The 16,291-nt window shown below is 41.1% G+C and overlaps 1 protein-coding gene across 1 annotated transcript in view; it reads right to left on the bottom strand.

Moving 5' to 3' along the window:
* Positions 1-16,291, bottom strand: part of LOC128607739 (citron Rho-interacting kinase) — a 137,159-nt gene that overhangs the window by 81,595 nt on the left and 39,273 nt on the right. Inside the window, exons 4-8 of the mRNA XM_053624878.1 lie at positions 4,935-5,105; positions 4,765-4,818; positions 4,601-4,654; positions 955-1,095; positions 410-535 (exon numbers count right to left, since the gene is read on the bottom strand). Coding sequence (XP_053480853.1) covers positions 410-535; positions 955-1,095; positions 4,601-4,654; positions 4,765-4,818; positions 4,935-5,105 — 546 coding nt within the window. The remainder of the gene's footprint in view (positions 1-409; positions 536-954; positions 1,096-4,600; positions 4,655-4,764; positions 4,819-4,934; positions 5,106-16,291) is intronic.

The raw sequence follows: 16,291 nt of genomic DNA, 5'->3' as shown, positions 1-16,291 counted from the left end.
ACAGGACGATCTTCCCGTCGCTTGTCATTTTTCCATTACCCGTCCACCTCATTTCGCTGACACCAAGAATGTCAAGCCGGTAATTACACTTAAATTAGACTTAAATTACATTCCAAAATCTAAAAATAAATAAATACATAAAAAAGAGATTCTTTATACTATTGCTACATGTGTGTAGTAATTGTTACAATTGATACATTGCCACTATTGTGTGGCATTAAATATTTAAGAGCAATCAGTGTAGCTACACCAAAGAGAACCACAATCCATGCTGGCAGTCAGCTGCTTCTGGAACTGAGACAGGCACAGAGATCATGCTGGGAGCAGTAGGGGTCACTGCTCAGTCAGACAGAAGAGACAAAGAGTATGTGTGTGCTTGTGTATCAGTTGGTGACCTGCTGTCCCTTACCATGATTTTATCAGCCATCTGTTGTATCTGCTGTGATTTGGTCTGGATATCCTCTTTTAGTTTGCTCTCCCTGCGCTCCACAATCTCCAGCCTCTTTACTTGATTCTCCAGGGTCTTTCTGCCATCCTGCTCAATCACACACAACCCATGAATGATGCATGACCAAATGCACTATAGAATTATTCATCCACACCTATCAGATACAGTGCAATATTTCCTGATTTTTGTATATTTAAATTTTTAATATTTGGGCAGAGTGTATTGTTGCAAGGACTGAAAAATAAAATAACATTTTTCATATTTGTGAATTTGTAATTAAATCACCACATTATATTTTGGACATTTAGAGAGACTGATAATAAAACATACTGTTTCTTTGTATAATCATATTGCATCAAGAAGTCAAAAGTGTACATGTCTAATGGTCATGCCATAATGTGCCATCAATTTATCAAACTGAAAAATGAATTTGCTAATGTCTGAAACTACAGATGCTGCCTAATGTCTGCTCACTCAGTTAAACAACTCATCTACATATATCTAACCTCTGTCTCACGCAAGCGTCTGCGCAGGCTGTCAGTGGAGTCCTCTCTGGTCTGCAGTCGTGTCACATCCCACTCCAGGCGCTCTTTAGCCTGACGAACATTCTGCAGGAGCTCCGTGGCTTCAGTACTCGCTTTTACTGCCTAAGAGAGATTGTAAGAGAGTGAGAGAATCCCTGCCTGAAAGAATTCTTGCTCAACAATTGGTAATATATTATAAACGCTTCTGCTATACATCATACAGTGCATCCGGAAAGTATTCACAGCACTTCACTTTTTCCACATTTTGTTATGTTACAGCCTTATTCCAATATGGATTAAATTAATTATTTTCCTCAAAATTCCACAAACAATACCCCATAATGACAACATGAAAGAAGGTCGGTTTGAAATCTTTGCAAATTTATTAAAAATAAAAACCAAAAAAAAAAAAAGCACATGTACATAAGTATTCACAGCCTTTGCTCAATACTTTGTTGAAGCACCTTTGGCACCAATTATAGACTCAAGTCTTTTTGAGTATGATGCTACAAGCTTGGCACACCTATTTTTGGGCAGTTTCTCCCATTCTTCTTGGCAGGACCTCTCAAGCTCCAGCAGGTTTTTCAGCCATTTTCAGATCTCTCCAGAGATGTTAAATCGGGTTCAAGTCTGGGCTCTGGCTGGGCCACTCAAGGACATTCACAGAGTTGTCCTGTAGCCACTCCTTTGTTATCTTGTCTGTGTGCTTAGGGTTGTTGCTCTGTTGGAAGATAAACTTTCACCTCAGTCTGAGGTCCAGAGCGCTCTGGAGCAGGTTTTCATCAAGGATGTCTCTGTACATTGCTGCATTCATCTTTCTCTCTATCCTGACTAGTCTCCCAGTTCCTGCCGCTGAAAAACATCCCCACAGCATGATGCTTCCACCACCATGCTTCACTGTAGGGATGGTATTTGCCAGGTGATGACTGTTGCCTGGTTTCCTCCAGACATGACGCTTGCCATTCAGGCCAAAGGGTTCAATCTTTGTTTCATAATCCTTCGTCCTTCAGGTGCCTTTTGGCAAACTCCAGGCGGGCTGTCATGTGCCTTTTACTGAGGAGTGGCTTCCGTCTGGCCACTCAACCATACAGGCCTGATTGGTGGAGTGCTGCGGAGATAGTTGTTCTTCTGGAAGGTTCTCCACTCTCCACACTGACACACTGGAGCTATGTCAGAGTGACCATCGGGTTTTTGGTCACCTCCCTGACTAAGGCCCTTCTCCCCCGATCGCTCAGTTTGGCCTGGCGGTCAGCTCTAGGAAGAGTCCTGGTGGTTCCAAACTTCTTCCATTTACAGATGATGGAGGCCACTGTGCTCATTGGGACCTTCAATGCTGCATAAATGTTTCTGTACCCTTCCCCAGATCTGTGCCTCGGTACAATCCTGTCTCGGAGGTCTACAGACAGTTCCTTGGACTTCATGGCTTGGTTTGTGCTCTGACATGCATTGTTAACTGTGGGGCCTTATATAGACAGGTGTGTGCCTTTCCAAATCATGTCCAATCAACTGAATTTACCACAGGTGGACTCCAATCAAGTTGTAGATACATCTCAAGGATGATCAGTGGAAACAGGATGCACCTGAGCTCATTTTTGAGTGTCATGGCAAAGGCTGTGAATACTTATGTACATGTGCTTTTTTGTTTTTTATTTTTAATAAATTTGCAAAGATTTCAAACAAACTTCTTTCACCTTGTCATTATGGGGTATTGTTTGTAGAATTTTGAGGAAAATAATTAATTTAATCCATATTGGAATAAGGCTGTAACATAACAAAATGTGAAAAAAGTGAAGCGCTGTGAATACTTTCCGGATGCACTGTATATAAACAAGCATGGAGAGTAACGGAATTCATGTAACGGCGTTATGTAATCAGGATACAAAAAATGGTAACTGTAATCCGTTACAGTTATGTTAAAAAACATATAAGATAAGATTACAGGTACATTTTTTAAATAATGGGAATACTATCAGGATTACAATTTTTTAATTTAAAACTTAAAGTTTTACAGGGCTCCAGACTGTGCCAAAAGTATTAATTTGTGAATTATTTTTTTGCTGAGATCGCCACTGGCAACAATACAAGTTTACATGTTATGATTTAAAAATGTGCATGTAATATCTTTGTAATTGTGTGTTCTGTGAGGAATAGCCTATCACATCATTTGCTGTGTTGACATAATAAAATGAGACGCTGCGCATGAAAGTTTCAGTAGGAAAAAAAATTCATCCAGAGCACCAGAATACACATTGGGTAAGCGAGGATCAGCTTTCCACCTCAGAAAGACATATCAAAATGAAAAATATCTAACAATTCTCATCGTTGTTGAGCACCAATGCTGATGGCACACCTGCTAATAAAAAAAGCAGGTTCAGGTGTGCCAACACAAGAGATAGAAAATGACAGGACACAGAGGATCATCTTTCCATGTCAATCAATGAACGCCCAAGTAAAAGTGCAGAAAGGCATTTTAAGACTTCTTTGATTCAAGACTTTGCATGGCTCAGGGTATGATCATCGTAAACAGAAAATGTTTTGTGATAAAGCAGGCAGAGAAATGCGGGGAAAACGGATTTCATTACCAGACGAACCATTTCAAGAAAGAGACTTGAGAAAACAGGGCGATAGTCAAAAGCATAAAAAAGCTAGTGATCATGTAATCGCAGAGTGCTACACAAAAAACACCATTAGCACAAGCAGTCTTGTGCATGTATACTACATGACGAGACTGAATGGAAGGAGGTAAAAATAAAATTCAACACCGCCTATATGATTGCATGTGAAGAGCTGCCTTTCACCAAATTTACCTCTCAGATATTACTAATGAAGAAAAACTGACTGGATGTGCACAAGACATATGACAATGACCCAGCATGTGCTATGAGCACAATGCATCTAGTTGAGATATTGCTTGCCCTGCCAATTTTGGCTGCTCAGTGTGAATGTGGCTTTTCAGCTCAAAATAGGATAAAATCAAAAGTATGCAATACAACCTCGGAAGGAGGCGGAGGCCAAACTACACTCAATGGCAAAGTGATGCTGACATAATTATGGTCAGTGACACTGGCTCAGATTCTGTGTAAGCAACAATTCTTTGTGACTGTATATAATTCTCAAGTTGGGAAAATACATTCAGTTCCCACTTTAGGTGAACTTGGATGAAAATGCTGATGCTGTAAAAGAGGCCAGATGTACACACATGACAGGATCACTGAAAGTAAGTGTTTTAAAATTTTTATTCTTATTTGGCACTTAAAAAACCATTTGGTGCCTGTTTTTTTCTTATAGGAACCAATGTCTCCTTAATAGATTTTTTTGTCTGGAGCCCTGCTTTTGACATAACACAATATAGACAGCTGCATTATTATAGTTCTGGTTCTCTCTTGCCAGTTGTGACTCACATGAGCAACAAATTTATTTATTTTATTAAAACATATCCAAACACTGAATATGTTTTTAAGCTCTAAATAAAAATATTTGAGATCATATTGCTTTTCTCTTGACTTTATTTACATATGTGACCTTGAAGTAAGTAACCCTTAAGTAACCCTCTAAACCTTGTGTATAAATATACCCAAGACTACAAAATAGTGAATAGTAAAGCCATTTCTGAGGTGATTATCAGCACCTTGTCTAGCTTGTCCTGAAGCTCCTCAATCTTTGCTTGTTGCTCTTCATTGGTCTGAGTAAATGAGAAAAATACATCCAAATGTGGGTTTATACACTTTAAAGCACAAGAAAACATTCAACGCAACACAAACCCCAATTACACTGAGAAAAGATCTGGCAAACCTTCTGCAGTTTAATAAGGAGCTCCTCCATCTCAGCCTTGCCTTGTTCTTTGGCCTGTAAAAATTGTACTACATGTAATGTCGGAGAGTATACTGCCTTCATAATCAAGTGACTATAAGTGACCTTCTGTGTATTTGTCTATAACCCCAAGCTATGAGAATTGATCTGACCTTCTGGATCTTCTGTTGGTATTCTGCTGCCTTCCTTTTCAGCTCCTCACTAGTCTGGCGTGACTCCTTCAACTCAGATTCGTATAAGTCGCTGCGACGACGAGCAGCAGAGAGGTTCTCCTCCAACTGACGGATGGACACCCGCATCTCTTCCAGCTGAGCATGATACTCCTGTAGTACAAGACAATTCCAGCACTAATGGTTTAAACAGGAATAGAAACACTGCAGAAGAGAACAAAGCCTAAAGCAACAATTCCCTGTGGTTGAAGTTTATAGAGAGGGACAGAAAGCTGTAGTGCCTCAGGGAGAAAACTGTGAAAGTTGCACTTCACTAAGATTTTCAGGTTTTAAAAGATATGACAAAACACTACAAAAAGAAATGAAAAGAGAAGTATTATTATTATTACTATTATTATTATTATTGTTATTATTATTGTTATTATTATTATTATCCAATCCAGGGTGAAGTGCCACACTCAGTGTTTCTTGGATAGGCTTTAGATCCACCGCAACCCTAACAAGAGTAACACGGTTTACTGAAGATCAATTAATTAAATAGTACATATTTATTAAATAATAATAAAAAATATATATTGTTAATAAATATAAGAATATAATATACGAAGGGGGACCCAATGAATCCCAGAGTTGTTAAAAACAACTAGTCTTATAAAACTTACAGCATTTCTCCTTTAATCCCCTTCAAAGTACTCTCCTTGTGATGATGCACTTGTCTCAGCATTTCTTCCATTCCAAGAAACATTTCCTGTATTCATCTTTTGTCATCATGTCTAGGGCCTCCTGCATTTTTTCCCTGGTTTTCTTCCACGGTGGTGAATCTAAGTGCACCTAAGCAATTGTGTGCTTAGGTCACTTTGGGAAAGCATCAGGAAAAAAACATCCAGAGAAGTGGTGCACCCAGAACTGGATCTTGCACCAAGACAATGGACCTGCACACACTGCATTGTCAACTGAGTTTTTAACCAGCAATAATGTGGTTATCGCTTTTGCCAGATCTCACTACTTGAAAATTCTTTTTGTTCCCAAAATTAAAAATGAAACTGAAAGGGAAAAGATTCACCACCATGGAATAAAGCCAGAAAAAAATGCAGGAGGCTCCAGACATGATGACAAAAGATGATGACAAAAGTATATCGCATCACAAGCAGTACTCTGAAGGGGATTAAAGGAGAAATGCTGTAAGTTTTATAACTATTTTTTTTTTTTTTAACAATTATTGGGTCCCCCTCTTACAGTACAGTCGAGATGACAAAAATCTTACATGCAAACAAATGATCAGAATAAAGCCAGCAGGGAGCTACTATAAAGTGAAATAATAGTATACTGTCCCCTCCAAATGTATTGGAATGGCAAAACCAATCCTTTTGTTTTTGTTTTACACTGAAGACATTTGGGTTTGAGCTGACATGAATATGAGATGATAGATCAGAATTTCAGCGTTCATTTCCTGATATTTATCTAGATGTGTTAAAAAACTTAGGACATTTTCACTTAGGGGTGTACTCACTTTTGTTGCCAGTGGTTTAGACATTAATGGCTGTGTGTTGAGTTATTTTTAGGGGCCAGGAAATTTACACTGTTATACAAGCTGTACACACAAAAAATGACACAAAGTGTCATTTTTTCAGTGTTGTCACATGAAAAGATATAATCAAATATTTACAAAAATGTGAGGGGTGTACTCACTTTTGTGAGATACTGTATATCCAGGCTGTAAAATCTAATGAACATGTGTGGCGTAGACCACTCCACAGCACACACATCCTGTAAGGATACCCCTTTGGACAAAGCCTTCAAGGAGGCGACCCCCCTAGTGGAATGAGCCCTTATGCTCAAAGGCGTAGTGAGACTGCGTGCCTCATAAGCGATAGAGATTGATTCCACTATCTAATTATAGATGCGCTGCTTCAACACAGCATCACCTCTACTGTCGCTTCCGCCACCGGCCGGAGCGGACATAAGTACAGAGAGCCCTTACTGGACACAGTCGGTGCAATTTCTCTTGTTCCAATATGAGGAATGGAAGAGGGCAGAAAGCCTGCAACACTACTGGCTGGGCAGCAGATGTAGGCCCTCTAGGAATATAATCCAGTCTAGGATACAGGACGGCCTTGGCTAATCCAGGGGTAAAGTCAAGGCAGGAAGGCGCAACAGAGACCTTGTAGATCTCCTACTTGCTTGAGAGGTGTCAGGGCTAGCAGAAGAGGTACCTTTAGAGTCAGAAGCTTCTCAGGGGCTGACTCTAAGGGCTCAAATGCAGCACCTGAGAGACCTTCCAGTACCACAGAAAGGTCCCAAGGAAGGTATGCATGGTCTGCAGCTGTGCCTCAGCCGCCTGACACCTAAACCTCGAAGTTAGAGGATGTTTCCCCCCAGAGGCTCCATCAATAGGAGCGTGGCTGGCCGAAATGGAGGCCACGTAGACCCTGATTGTAGGAGGAGCCAACCCTGCTGAGAAACATCCTTGTAAGAACTCCAGGACTGTATCTATTGCGCAGTTTGCTGGGTCTAGCTGACGTTCCTCACACCACGAGACAAAAAGTTATCACTTGAGTGCATACAATTTCATTGGGGATGATGTTCTAGCATTCTACATGGTCTCTACGAGCTGGTGCCCCTCAGGGGCCAGACCCACAGTTTCCATAGTTCCGGCCGAGGGTGAAAAATCAGCCCTCCAGCTTGAGACAGTAGATCCCTGCGGATGGGAATCTCCGAAGGAGTGCTGTCTAGTCTCTGAGAACCATATTCGAGCTGGCCTATAAGGTGCTACTAGCAGCAGACGTAGAGAGTCTTGGCAAACTCTCGCTAGAACTTGTGGGAGCAGAGCGATCAGGGGTAAAGCATATAGATGTGACCTCGGTCACATGTGCACCATGGCGTCCAGCCCTAATGGTGTGGGAGGAGTGAGGGCGAACCACATCAGGCGGTGTGTTGTCTCCTCGGGGGCGAACACATCCACTTCCGCTTGACCTCCGCCATGTGGACTCCACCACTTGTGGATGGAGCCACCAATCCCTGGCCCTCAGCTCCTGCCTCAACAGGATGTCTGACCCAACATTCCAGTTGCCCAGAATGTACATTGCACTCACTGACAAAAATTTCCCCTCTGCCCAGAGAAGAATTAGTTGCGCCTGCCTGAACATGCGATGCGCACATAATTATTCCTGATGGTCGATATATGAGACCACCGCTGTGTTGTCTGTCAACACATGGTGACCTCTCAATTGAGGAAGAAAGAATTTCAGTGGTAGAAATATGGCCCACATTTCTAGGCAATTTATATGCCACTCCAGATGAGGGCCGCTCCAGAGACCGTGAGCTGGACCGCCGTCTAAGATCGCGCCCCAGCCCATGAGGGAGGTGTCTGTCATTACCGTCTTGCAATAAGGAGACACTTTCTGACTTTCTCAGAGCACATAGGCAACGTCATGCACTTTGTGAAGGTGCGAGGGGATAAAGCTAGCCCGAAGGAAAGAACCCAATCTTGGTATGCATTGCCTCTGAACGCAAACCTCAGGAACTTCCTGTGACTGGGCAATATGTCTGTGTGGAAATATGCACCTTTTAGATCTACCGTCACAAACCAGTCCTCAAACTGAATCTGTGGAATGATACTTTTGGGTGTCAGCATCTTGAAGAGTACAGTTCAGATGACACAGATCTAAAATTGGCCACATACTCCTTTCTTTTTTTGCGAACCTGGAAATAACAGCTGTAAAAACCTCCCTCCCTCAGGGAACGGGGTACATGTTCTATGGCTCCATTGTCCAAGAAGGATCTTCCTTCCTGTGGAACGTCTGGCTCTGCTATGTGCTGACTACCTCTGCACACCTCTGAACCAGGGGTGGGGGTCGAGCTCTGAACTGGACCCGGTAACCCTTTTCTACGGTAGACAGAATCCATGGAGACACATATGGCAGTAGTTTCCACGTTGCCAGATGGACTTTTAATGACTGTAACTTTTCCACATTCTATTGGAGGGAAAGCATCAGATTTTCATTGCCCTGTGACAGTTCGCTGACCAGAGAACACTGAAAACTTGGGACAGCCTTGGCTAAGGGAGGCCCTACAGTAGTACTGGAGGCTAACTGCCCTAACAACCTCAGGTCCCCTGATTCGTCCCTCCACGACCCCTCAGGACCACTCCTCCTTTGTCTGCTTGGCCTTTATGACCGTTCTCAGATCAGGCCTAGTAGCAGGCCGTGACTGTGGCCGCCCGGTTCCCCTGGCTGTCTGCAGGGGGAGGCGGGCTGCCATACTCGCCTTCTGTGCCTCCCTCACACTAGCGCTGGCCCAAGCTCCACTCGTGGATGCCCAGGTGAACTCGACACAACACGGAAGGAACTGGCTGAATGCCGCTGTATGTCGAGCTCACTCAGCAGGTCCACTTGGTAGGCCTGCAACACTGCCATTGTCTGCAGTGACCCACAAGCAAGACCCACTACTGCATAGGCCTTGCCCACCAACACCACCATGGCCTTACATGGCTTGGATGGCAAAGCTGGCCCCCCTAAATTACCTGCCGTCGATGGAGAGGGTAGCTCGCAAACGCTTCCTCCATTTTCAGCATAGCTAAATAGCCATGCTGTTAATTCCCAGGATGACCGAATAATCCGACATCGCAGGGTTATAAATACGGCTTATGCATGGTTTTCCCCCATAAGCATGATATTTTGTCATGCACTTCTACAAAAAAAGGGGAGTTTTCTGCAGTGTGAGGAATTTATTTTCACTGGGGAGAAAAAATCTCATCCAGCCTTAGTAATCACATCAAGCAGCTCTTTATATGCTGCTCTCAGTTTTAGCACACCTTTCTGGCTCCTTAGAGTCAGAGAAGAATTATTATTATTATAATTTTTATTTTTTGTGTTTTTTTTTTTGGCTTTCCATAGTGGAAGGAGGTTCTCGCAACGCGAGCTCCAAAATCCAGCGGAGAGTCAGACCTGGAACACAGAGCAAGAGATCTTCTCTTCCAGATCCATACGAGATCCCCCAGACCTGAGATGGCTGGCTGACTCTGCAGCAGCCGGCCCAAATCCGCGAGGCTCTGAAACCCAACTGGCTTTGGCTGAGAAGAGAGCGAGTCATGAGCGGAGCTGCCTAATTGTAAGGCGTTCACAACGCACACAGTCAGACCTCTCGAGAGCTGCAGTGACGTGCTCCACCCCTAGACACAAAGTGTGCAGTCCTCCCCCGTGATGAAACAGGAGCAAGGCGTAACACACTTCCTGAATTCTCTCACTCATACTTTTCTCCCTTTTTTTTTTTTAAAGGGACAGAAAAGAAAAGAGATTTTTCTTTATTTTGGAAAAGATAGAGAGGAAATGAAGAGTCTTTTTATGAGCGTTACACAAATGACTAACATGCAGTCTCGCTGAAGATAATAAGGCTGATGGCGCAGTTCACAGGTGTCGTTCATATATCACACGACGCGCTTAATTGCCATGTCACCTGACCACGGCAGGCCTATAAATAGGCATGATGCTACACAAGCTTCAGATACTGGTCACGCGCAAGGGCGCTTCCCACAGCATTCAGCTAACGCAACATGGAGTTCCCTTTGAAAGGGAACAGACTTTCCTGGTTACACAATTGCACTATTTGACAATGTAGTACACAGTTATTAAGGAATTTATATATGATTGCCATATCCAGTGTCACCAAGATGAGAATGAGTTCTCTTTTGAGTCTGGTTCCTCTAAAGGTTTCTTCCTCATATCATCTCAGGGATTTTTCCTTGCCACTGTCGCCTCTGGCTTGCTCATTAAGGATCATATATTTACAATTTATTTACAATATCTTATATTTACAATTTATACCCTGAATTTATATATTTCTGTAAAGCTGCTTTAGGACAATGTCCATTGTTAAAAGTGCTATACAAATAAAACTGAATCTATTGAATTAATATTATAGGTCCCCCTTGTGCCTTTAAAAATGTATTCCATTACAGTTACAAATTCCTTTATAACAAATGTAATCAGTAATGTAATCCAATCATATTACAATATGAAAGTAATGTAATCTGATTATTTTTTAATTACTTCAAGGTCATATATGTAAATAAAATCAAGAGAAAAGCAAAATGATCTAAAACACTTTTTTAGAGCTTAAAAACATGTTAAATGGTTGAATTTGTTTTAATAAATAAATTTGTTACTCATGTGAGTCACAACTGGCAAGAGAACTATAATCATACTGACTAGAACTATATTCATGTAGCTGTCTATATTGTGTTATGTCAAAGGCGGGGCTCCAGACAAAAAAAAAGCTATTAAGGAGCCACTGGCTCCTATAAGAAGAAAAAAAACAGGCACCAAATGTTTTTTTAAGTGCCACATAAGAATAAAAATTTTAAAATACTTACTTTCACTGATCCTGTAGTGTGTGTAAGTCTAACCTCTTTTACAGCGTCAACATTTTCATCCAAGTTCACTTAAAGTGGGAACTGAATGTCTTTTCCAACTTGAGAACTTCATATGGTCACAAAGAATTGTTGTTTACACAGAATTTGAGCCAGTGTCAATGACCATAATTATGACAGCATCACTTTGAGTGTAGTTTGGCCTCCTCCTGTGTTTTGCAGAAAGCCAGTGTTTGACACATGGTTCAGGATCAAACTGCTCAAGTGATGGGCCCTCTGTGCTGATCCTGACCAAGTCTTCCAAGATTGAATTGCGTACTTTTGATTTTATCCTGGTTTGAGCTGAAAAGCCACGTTCATACTGAGCAGTCAAAATTAGCAGGATAAGCAATATCTCAGCTCTAAGCACATGCTGTGTCGTTGTCATACGTCTTGCTCACATCATCAATATTTCATCATTAGTAATATCTGAGAGGTAAATTTGGTGAAAGGCAATCATATAGGCAGTGTTGAATTTTATTTATCTCCTTCCATTCAGTCTCGTCATGTAGTTCACATAACGGTTTTTTTTGTGGCGCACCCTGCGATTACGTAGTCAAAAGCATTTTCATGCTTTTGACTATCACCCTGTCTCTTTCTTGAAATGGTTCATTCCGGTAATAATATCCGTTTTCCCCGCTATTTCTCTGCCCGTTTGGTCACAAAACATTTTCTGTGTGTGATGATCGTATCTGAGTCATGCAAACTTTAATCCAAGAAGTCTTAAAATGCCTTTCTGCCCTTTTACTTGGGCGTTCATTGACATGGAAAGATGATCCTCTGTGTTCTATCTCTCTCTCATGTTGACACAACTGGAGCCTGCTTTTTTTATTAGCAGGTGTGCCATCAACATTGGTACTCAACGGAGATGAGGACTGTTTGAAAAACTCTGATATTTTTCATTTTGACATGTCTTTCTGATGCGGAAAACTGATCCTCGCTAACCCCTTGCGTATTTTGGCGCTCTGGATGAATTGGAACTCAGTTCCCCCCCCCCAAAGATATTGCATGCACATTTTTAAATCATGACGTGTAAACTTATATTGTATTCAGTGGCGATCTCAGCAAAAAATATCATTCGCAAATTAATATTTTTGGTCGGAAATGTGACCGTTTTATACTCAGTCTGGAGCCCTGGAAAAGTTTAATTTCTTTGGTTTTAAATAAAAAAAAAAAATGTAATCCTCATGGTATTCCTTTTTTTATTATTATTATTATTATTATTTTTTATTTTATTTTTTACAAAATGTACCTGTAATCTGATTACTTTGTTTGTTTGTTTGTTTGTTTTTTTTTTGACGTAACTGTAACAGATTACAGTTACCAGTTTTTTGTATCCTGATTACATAACACCCTTACATGTATTCCGTTACTCCCCAAGCCTGGGTATCTGGAACCAAAATATTAGCAGCAAATCCTTTAAGTCCTGTAAGTTGCAAGGTGTTGCTTCATGGATTGCACTTGTTTGTCCAGCACATCCCACAGATGCTCAATCAGAGTGAAATCTGGGGAATCTGGAGGTCAAGTCAACACCTTGAACTCTTTTTCATGTTCCTAAAAGCGTCGCTGAACAATTTTTGCAGTGTGACAGGGTGCATTATCCTGCTGAACGACACCAATGCCATTAGGGAATATCGTTGGCTTGAAGGGGTGTACTTGGTCTGCAACAATGTTTAGTTAGGTGGTACATGTCAAAGTAACATCTACATTAATTACAAGGTTTCCCAGAAGAACATTGCCCAGAGCATCACATTGCCTCTGTTGGGTTGCCTTCTTCCCATAATGCATCCTTGTGCCACATGCACCCAACCGTACACACAATGTAAAAGAAAACATGATTCAGCAGCCCAGGCCACCTTCTTCCATTGCTCCATGGTCCATTTCTGATGCGCACATGCCCATTGTAGGCACATTCAGTGGTGGACAGGAGTCATCATGGGCACACTGAGTAGTCTGTGGCCACGCAGTCCCATACACAGCAAGCTGTGATGCACTGTTTTCTGACACCTTTCTATCACAGGAGCATTAACTTTTTCAGCAATTTGTGTTGCAGTAGCTCAATAGACAGACTAGCCTTCACTCCCCATGTGCATCAGATAATCTTGGATGTCCAAGATGTCACCAGTTCACCTGTTGTACTTCCTTGGACCACTTTTGGTAGGTACTAACCACTGCATGACAGGAACACTCCACAAGACCTGCCATTTTGGAGATGCTCAGAACTAGGAGTCTAGTCATCACAAATTGGCCCTTGTCAAAGTCACACAGATCCTTACACTTGCCCATTTTTGCTGCTTCCAACACAACAACTTTGAGAACTGACTGTTCACTTGCTGCCTAATATGTCCCACCCCTTGGCAGGTGGCATCGTAATGAGTTAATCAATGTTATTCACTTCACCTGTCAGTGGTTTTAATGTTATGTCTGATCAGTGTATTTCTGGTCTTCTTCAAATGGTGGATTATAATAGTTCAGTGTCTGGTTGTTAGATCACCCTTGGTTTCTTTCATTCCAAATTGTTGAATTGGCAGTGATTGTGCAGTTGTGGCTCTGACTGATTTTCTCTCTTTTCTCATCTTCAAAATGGATTGCTTTTCTCCCATAGACAGCTCACTGGTCTTCATTTTGATTTATACATTTTAACAACAAATGTAGTCTTTTGTTAACACATCTTGATCTATATATCAGAAAACTAAAGCTGAAATTCTGATCTATCATCTCATGTTCATCTTTTGATCTCAAAACCAAATCTTCAGTATATAGCAAAAAAAGGGTCTTGCTGTTCCAATTCTTTCAGAATGGGCTGTAGATGATGGGATGAAGAGACACACAGAAGGTTCTATTGCTTAAGCAAGAAAATGGTAGAAGTAGCTACTGACATATAAAGTGCCTCCAGAAAGTAGGTACCCTTTTCAATTGGATTTAAGTCTGGGCTTTGACTTGGCCAGTACAAAACAAAAACCTTTTTTTTTTTTCAAACCAAGGTTGAAAGCTTTACCAATGTTTTAATAACCTTCTTAAATCTTTTTTCTTCCTAACAACTCCACCCTGAAGCTTCATGGGCAGTCCCTTGGTCTTCCTGACAGGCGGACTGTTCTGATCCGCCATTTTTACTGTAAGACCTCCTAAAATCCATTTTCTGTACTACTTATCCTGCACAGTGTTGCGGGGTGCCTGGATCCTATCCCACTGGGCATGGGGCTGGGGACACCTTGGATGGGGAGCCAACCCATTGCAGGGTACAATTGCACACACACTCACACACTATAGACAATTTGGAAATGCCAATCTGCCTACAGGGCATGTCTATGGGCTGGGGTGGCCGGGGGGGGGATGTGGGCTCTGTGCATGCAGGGAGGAGGCAGGAATTGAGCCCCCAACCCTGGAAGTGCAAGGCAAGCGTGCTAACCACTAAGCCTCCCCCACCCAAGTCAGGGATATTTATTAACAGTTGAACACAGATGGATTAAAAAATTAACAGAGCTGTACCCTGTTTAACATATTTAGTGTGAGTTATTGAAAATTAAATACTAGTCCTAATTTAGACTGTTAAAGGAAAGGGGTGTGAATACTTATCAATTATGTAGTTTTAGACTTTTTATTTTTAAAAGAATTCTAAGAACATCTAAATACACTATTTACTTAAATTTCTGCAGAGGGTCACTTCAAAATGAGAAGAAATATGCCACTCTACTTAAATTTGATGCAATACAGCAAAATGAGAAATAATAATTGGGAGGTGAACACTTTTTGGAGGCACTATAATTACAACACAATAAAGAAAGAAAACATTTGTAAGGCAAGTGAAATTACAGCCAATTTCCATATTTAACATACTGAACATGCACATATGCAAGTAAATGCTGAGTGGCTTGCCATAGACAAGATAAGTCAACATAGTCTGGTTGTGTAAATCCTCTCATCTGACCTGAACATTTAATTATAAATAGCAAGATAATTTCTCTGCTGTGCAAACAACTCCTACAGGAGGTCTATTATATACAGTATATAGAAAGTGTGGCTAAACAAACAAACAAAAAAAATCAAAACTTACAAAAAACATGTACACAAACCATAAGAAGTTCACCAGAGATCCGTTAATGCTAACAAAACCAAATAGCTCTCAATGCTGTGTTTGTCCAGGCATGCTTGTCCAGGCATTACAATGAAAAATTAGTCCAGGCATGATATTAGCTTGGCAAAACACCACAGTCAAGCACTTCAAACATAATTATGTGTGATAATTAATTGCTTGTGAATTTGGTTTTCTAAACAGATCAGCTTAAAACTGAAAACAGATAATGTGGACAGTGCCATTCAAGAATAATGCTGTATTTTGCCTTCACAAACACTTAAAGTATAACACAGAATACTTAATACATATTCATTTCACTGGTTGAGAGAGACATACGACTGGGAAAGGATAAGTAAAAGCTTCATTAACTCTCTGTCATCAGATATTTTTATAAGTACAGAAGGTAAATGGTTAATCTAGCTGAAATGCTGAATGCAACTAACTGAAGCCCTTTTGCCAGCATGCCATGCCTGCCTCCTCATTTTTTGTTGCCATGGAAACCAGAGTGCAATAACACAGAGTTGAAGGAACAGAACTGTGTCTGAGAGCAGTTTGTATTTTTCTATTAGCTCTCCCCTTTTCTGCATATGGAATACTAATAAATTTGTATGGTATAAACTAACACGCCATGCCCCATGTGCACCACTATTTCCTAGAGTGAAATGTAAGAAAGAAACAAGAGCTCAGTTTTGTTTAGAAGCCATGGCTTCAGTAGGTAACATTACATGGGCATTTGTAAAGGGCATGTGCCTTTAAATCTGCTGAAGGAACAAATGTGTTGCTCCTGGTGTGCATTAAATTAACACATGCACTGCAGGAAGCTGACACTAATGGCAAAAAAAAAACACATACAGTGTA

The sequence above is a fragment of the Ictalurus furcatus genome, chromosome 5 (genome assembly GCF_023375685.1).
Source record: "Ictalurus furcatus strain D&B chromosome 5, Billie_1.0, whole genome shotgun sequence".
Lineage (NCBI taxonomy): Eukaryota > Metazoa > Chordata > Actinopteri > Siluriformes > Ictaluridae > Ictalurus > Ictalurus furcatus.
The sequence above is the reverse complement of the archived record's forward strand: the minus strand, read 5'-3'. Positions and strand labels throughout refer to the sequence as shown.